The sequence below is a fragment of the Rhagoletis zephyria genome, unplaced genomic scaffold, assembly GCF_001687245.7.
Source record: "Rhagoletis zephyria isolate East Lansing unplaced genomic scaffold, Rhagoletis_zephyria_1.1 Rzeph_scaffold_00115, whole genome shotgun sequence".
Lineage (NCBI taxonomy): Eukaryota > Metazoa > Arthropoda > Insecta > Diptera > Tephritidae > Rhagoletis > Rhagoletis zephyria.
Genome location: NW_016157199.1, coordinates 490 through 7,338, shown reverse-complemented (window position 1 = coordinate 7,338; position 6,849 = coordinate 490). Strand labels below are relative to the sequence as shown.

The 6,849-nt window shown below is 36.3% G+C and overlaps 1 protein-coding gene across 3 annotated transcripts in view; it reads right to left on the bottom strand.

The window, feature by feature from the left end:
• The window catches only part of Rtnl1 (reticulon), a 276,263-nt gene extending 269,831 nt beyond the window's left edge, over positions 1-6,432 (bottom strand). For 2 of the 3 annotated variants that reach the window (XM_017634579.1, XM_017634570.1), the window contains exon 1: positions 4,921-6,432. In XM_017634579.1, coding sequence (XP_017490068.1) covers positions 4,921-6,160 — 1,240 coding nt within the window. In that variant the 5' untranslated portion in view covers positions 6,161-6,432. The remainder of the gene's footprint in view (positions 1-4,920) is intronic. The other variant, XM_017634586.1, reaches the window with a different exon arrangement.
• Between the last annotated feature and the right edge of the window lie 417 nt (positions 6,433-6,849).

Below are 6,849 nucleotides of genomic sequence, written 5' to 3'. Positions count from 1 at the left end.
AAACTCGAATTTGTTCCTCGCAGACGTACCAGCAAGTGTTGAAAACTCGAATTTGTTCCTCGCAGACGTACCAGCAAGTGTTGAAAACTGTAGAAATGATAAGACGATTGGCGTAGATTGACGCTTGTAGTTGGTGTTTTATTTAAAATAAGTTGCAATGTAAAATGTTTAAATATTTGAACTTCTACTTGGCACGCTTAATTGCGCGCGTTTCAACACTGTATTTGGTCTGGCACGTCTGCTCTCGTCGATATTTTCTTCGCCAATGATGGTAAGATGATTTTCCAGAATATTCGGTAGTGACGAGGAAATTTACAGTACGGTGAAAAGCAATGGTGGCGCCATCAGGGATACCGCTACTTTGGTTTTTGCCGATTTGTATTCTATCATTCTGAATTTTGACGTATGTATGTATATGAATTAGAATGTAGGAATGTCACAGGGTGACTAACACTCATAATCGTTCTTATGTCTATTATTTGGCCAATAAAAATAATAGATCACAATCCGAAACACCGACACCCGCAAATAACGAATCCCAGTCTACAGATGAAACCGCATCATTTACAGCACCAATGTTGCATTTTCTATAGCAGAAGCTAGTAGGAATACTATCCGCTAAAATAGGTCTAAACTCATAAAACTCTAAATGAAGAATAAGAGGGACATGATGTAGACCGGGAGTCGATAAAGGATCGAGGCACTCAATAAGTGTAAGGTCAAGGTAATAAAGATAAGGTCTAGGAATCTAGGTAGTTTATTGGAAAAACTATTAATTTGTAATAGGTTAATACTTAAAAAATTATCAATAACATAACATTCACAGCCACTGTTAACATTCGTGGGATATAAGGCTAGACTATTTTCCAAACTAGACCAGTTAATGTCACACAAGTTAAAATCACCAACAATACAAAGATTTTCACATGCGCTTTATCTAAAGATTCAGCACTAGACGGCGGAACATAGGAAGCGCATACAAGAAGTTTAGACAAGCCATTGACAGAAACGCAGAGCTGATCCAGCAGGGTATCCGCGTTCACCAAATGGACAAGCGAGGATAGATAGTTTCGTCGAACTGCTATGAGCAATCCACCTCCTCTAGAGAGTCCCGTTTTAAAATAGCGTCGGTCTTTGCGAAAAACGTTGCACAAGTTGGCATCAAAAAACTCATTATCGAAAAAATTTGCATTGATCCAGGTCTCAATCAGTATATAACTATCATAATCTGATTGAGAACTCATTTCAAAAAGTGCCTGAGACTTTGTTCGGAGGCCGGAAACATTTTGATAATATATTTTAATTGCTTTTCCTACCACAGGGTTTGTTATGCCTCTTTCTGAGGAGCTCCGTTCGTTGAAAAAAACGAAATGGACGAATCAGCACACTCGTTGGCCATATGTCCGCCTTAAGCAGCTTCTCGTAGCCGCAATCCAGAATCCCCAGTTTGAAGTTCATTTTTCTGAGCTTACTAATATCAGAATCCTTCTTTATGAGCGGGTAGCAAACCATCCACTTTTTATCGATTATAGCTGACTTAGAAGCATACGACAAAATATCAGCAGCGGTTACACTAGGCGAGAATGAAGATATATGCAGTAGGCTGGGTCAATTTTTTTTGAGGAAAATAAAAGGCTTTTTACCGTATTGTAATAGTAATATTATGATGTCTTAGGTCTAAGGCAATCGTTATAGGCCACGAAACATTTATTTAAAACTTATCTTTAGCCCGCGCAAAGGAATCAAAGTGTATGAATTTTGAAAATGAAACTTTGGCTTGTAATATCTATAGAATGCGTTAATTGCTTTAAACAGGACGATGTATCAAGTTAAGAGTTATTAAATTTAGTACCTCACGTTCATTTATCATTTTTCAACAAGCCTACAAGTATTAAAGATATTAAGATAAAACTTACAAAAACGACAATTTTCCTTTATGAATTTAAAATTCTTCATTACTTCAGCAACAAAGTGAAAAATGTAAAAAAGTGAGACGAGATTTATTTCAAACGTTTTAATGTTTTCGGATGTTTATATAACTGTCGTTTCCCAACACTGAACTACCTAATTTCGTCTTGTCCTTCCATCCTTCGAATTCGCCGCAACAAAGTATGAGAGGGCAAAACGAAATTGGCAGTTACAGCACTAGAATCCAGTTGATTGCAAACGATTTCATTGCAAAATCAGAGCGCGAACGAGTAGCAAGGGCAGCACTTCCCCATCGCCATCAATCAACATTGTCAACGATCAACGCACATACCTGCATTTTGTTCAACGTCATCTGTATTTGATTTTGCATTACATATACCTAATTTGTTCAAGTCTTTAAATCATTAAAAGTACAAAGTATATCATTTTAACATATTAATCGAAGTCTTTTACTTGCCGTCGCCACAATAATATTAAAAGGACCATGGACTTGGTCCCGCCGATTTGATCAGTTTTCAAGATCGTGGTGAATGAAGTCAAACATGTATCGTCAAAGATTAGGAATCGTTTGATAAGTTAATAGTAGTTTCAAGCATATAAGTATTTACATACATCAACATAATACAATTAGGGTGAGAAACGCCCATTTTAAGTCCATTTATGCAGTCTTGAAAATTGTTCGCGGTTTCTAAATCTGTCGTTATATGAAAGTAGGGGACGTGCAATAAGTGTTTAGATATACATACATATTTTAGTTAATTCCATTATGTGAAAAAGTGACTGCAGGTAAATGCAATAGTATTTAACATATCCTGGGAAATCCTTTTGAGGACTCTCCAATTGGACGATATTGCTTTGCATTTAGCTTGAACGAAAAGTCACTCCCGACACACTTTTCTGGAATCCGGTTATATCATTTAGAAGTTATTTATACAATTGAAGAGAAATTTTTTTTAGAAAAAAACTGGAGATCCACTTAAGTTTTTCGATATAACTTTGGTAAATGTTACTCGATCGGTACTTAATAATTACCAAATTGAAGGCGAGACTTAATGTTATTGATTTTTGATAATAATATTATTAAAATCTTTCAGATTATAAACAAATTATTTTAAAATAAAAAAAAATTTTGAACAATTTTTTTTGTCATTTTCTTATATTTGCAATTTTTATATTGTATGCATAAACATAAGTAAACTATTAATGTGTTTCTAGAAACTGTGCCTGTTCAGTGTTTCCATACTCATTTGCATAAACAAAAATTTTCCACGATGATGGCAAATAATGGCTTTTCTATTAGAGTTACCGAAATTGTTCCTAAATTTGCAAAAATTCGCAAACTATAGCTAATATTAAAAAAAGATTAGAATATTTGGAACCAGCGACCTAAATGCACGCCAGCAATATTAAAGCTGTTCTTTACATCTTTTGACAATAGGCCAGTGCAATTATCAAGGGAACAATTCAAATTTTATTGAAAACAAATAACCTTGAGATTAAAGATAAGCTAAAGGGCTGCGAGAAATGAAATTTGTCTTTATCTTTTGCGTAAACGGATTCATTATCAAATAATATGCACCAAACCTTTTTGCCGAACCCAGAATTTTCAACAAGAATTGGTCTTATTCGACTAGTGTGCTGTGGGTCACTTGCGATCGATGCGCGGGCTCTTACAACTAAAATAAAATACTAATATTTTGCAGGCTTGTTGTTGACTTCATGATAGAATATATTTTCACTATTACCAAGGGATTTGAGAAAAAATAGATTTTCGACCCGCCCTAATATGCAGCCATTTGAAACCAGAAATAACACTCAGCTCATTGGTGCTGCATGAACCATTTGATTTAAATTACGATATGGGCAAGGTACTTGTATCATACAAATAGTGTGTACGTATTCCCAATTCATTTTCAAACAAGTCCTTTATTTTACGTTAGTTAATATGGTCACCATGTCTATAAAATTGATATCCAGAAATCCGGCCGGACTTTAGCCAGTATCCTGCCAGATTGTCGGATAAACAGCCTCATTGCGAGAGTCTGTCGAATGCAAATCGATTTTCGAGAGTCCAATAGTATCGAAAATTTCATATCATTGCCTAAATTTCGGCTCGACTAGTGTATTAAAACAGAAAAACTTGGCGGCACTGCATCGTTTTCGACTATTTTTGTCGTTTAGTTATTTCAGTACGGTAGTAGATGTTGACACGACTTACGCAATTAGGCTGAAAATAAAAACGGCCGGATTGTTGGATAACATAAAACGGCTGGATAAGCCGGATTCCGGATATATTTGGAGCCGACGGAGAATAATTCGAACAGAATTTATTCATAAACTAGTGCTCGGAAATTTGAATCTTTGTTTTAGATTAAAGTTTGGTCCTTCGACTACACAGTATGGTAAAGTTTTTATTTTTAGTTGCGGTTCACGCCGTTGGACACAACAACCCAAAATCATTGTACAAATAACTAAGGTGTACACTTTTTTAATCAGAATCTTTAGAAAAAAACTTTCAGAGGCAGTTTCGTAGCCCACATAACTCTAGTTTAATGAAGTTGCCTTCAAAAAATACAGTTGATTATGGCAATATTTTTTTTGCTGGCAGTGTCTTCCATATAAAAAAAAAACTTGTCGAACATATGGGATTTTTTACCATCTTGAAACTTGCACTCCTTTATAATGCAATAAAAAAGCTAAAAAACTGCGTACCGATTTTTTTTCAAATGATTCTGATTAAAAGGTTTGAAATGTTATTTTGTATTGTTTTAGTTGTATAACCAGCTAGGCTTTCATAAAACATTAAACAAACAAAAGAATTCCCAAAACTGGTCAAAAGATCGCACTTTTACTATTTCGTGGGCAACTGTATGTTGTAAATAAACATACACATAAATGATGAATCACAAAGTTCGAGAAAAATTTACCAGAAAATACGATTCTTTATTAGACAAAATTTCATGTATGTATGTAGAAATTTGTTGTACTCACCCAATCCATATTTGTAGAAAATTTCTTCTACAGAAACAATCTTGGGTTGATCCAAATGTTGATGCGAGAGTTTGTTTTCCTTTGTAGGAACTGGCAACGCTATTCTGGTTTTGACTGCTTCAGTTGTATCTTTTTTAGGCGAGATCGAAGATGTTTTGGCTAAGGTGGAACCAGCGGGCTCAGTAACAGCGGCTGGCTTGGTTGCAGCTGCAATGGCAGCTTCATCGGCTGTTTTCGTACCTGTCGCGGTTGTAGCCTTCGACAACACATAATTTTTGACTTCTTCGACTTGTGAAGAAGGAAACCCAGGCTCCACTTCTGCATCTAAATCAGTGACGGGTACCGAAGTTTTCGGTAGCTGTACCAGCGTTATAGTTTCAGATTTAGCTGTATTCCCAGTAGTGTGGAAGTGAGGTGTTGCCGTACGCTCTTCTTTGAAATCCCCCAGTAGATCTTCAGATGATATAAATTTTTCATTATCCAGCTCTTTGAGGGCAGCTATTACTGGATTTTTCTTAGCCGGTGATGGATTAAAAGACAAAGACGGAGAATCTGTATCCGAGTCCTTATTGGAAGCGGAATGGGTTGATTTTCCTACACCTAGATCATCGTCATAAAAAGTGTTTGTGGTTGTTGCAGGCGCTGCTGGTGCAGAAGGCGCAAACTTATTACCCACATCTTCTAAAAATGGTTGCGCACGTTGTGTGGTATCGCCATCACTGAAATTTAATAAATCTTCTTCCTTGCCAGCTGACTCAGTTGGGTGGTTGTGTACACGTGGAACTGTAGCTGGTATAGGAGCCGCAATATCCCCAGGAGTCCTAAAGAGCCCACGTTCGGCATTAATAAAATCATGTGCATTCTGCTTAAAATCACGTTGCAACGGTTGACCAATAGACTGTAAATCCTTAGATGCATTGGAAAAGAAGTCGTCGAAATCATTACGTTGTGCGAACTTGGCATCCAACTGCACCTGTGCCTCTTTTGCACCAGCAGACATAAGTTGTACGAAAGATTGTGGATCGACGTGTTCAAAATCAATACCCCTCTGCTCATTTTCAAAGTAGTGTTCCGTGTGCGTGTTGTCATCTCGTGCGCTCGTTGATGCGCGACAACCACTACCACCTAGCAAGTCATATGTGTCATTTGTTGCTTTCTTTGCAGCTTCAGCGGTAGGAGAAAAAACATCCGCAGCGGTAGCAGCTGCTTCCTTTTTCAAATCAGCAAAATTCATATCCATTTAGTTGCTTCTTACAGTTCCCTGTAAATTAATTGATTTTCACAATAACGAATTGTAACCCTTTTAAATCCGTTTAAATTTAATTGGTACTTTTGTAGTCGATTTTCCCTACAAAAAAAAAGTATTATTGTTGTCAGACGTTTACGTTCCGGATTTGATCGAATTTAAAATTTATCACAATTTTTCAAATTTATTTGCTTTTCTTTTTTGACACAGGAGACAATTTTTGTGTGTCACTTTAATACACAGTATATACGGTAATAAACCTTTTCGCAGTTTTACACCATTTGGTCCCCGAGGAGTACCTTTGGGTTGTGTGCAACATTTTCGTTTTGCGCGCACGGCAACACTTACTGTGGGGAATTTCGGGTCATGTTTAGAAATGTTCTTTTCGAGGATAAAATACACATAATTATGTGTTATTTATGAACAAAATGTAGGTTAAATATAATATTCATCTTTAATATATGCTGATATTCATGCTTAATGAAGAATAATATCAATAGTTAAGTACATAATTAACGCTTGTGTTTTATAAACTGGAGAACTCAAATCGTAATTATAGCACTGAATGAATTTCGGGTGGGCTTTAGATTGGTAACCCCGGAGTACAGCATTAAGGAAAATATGGGAGGTAGTGGGGGGTCTAATAGTTCCCTGTATGAAGTTTCAAAGCGCGCAACCTTATA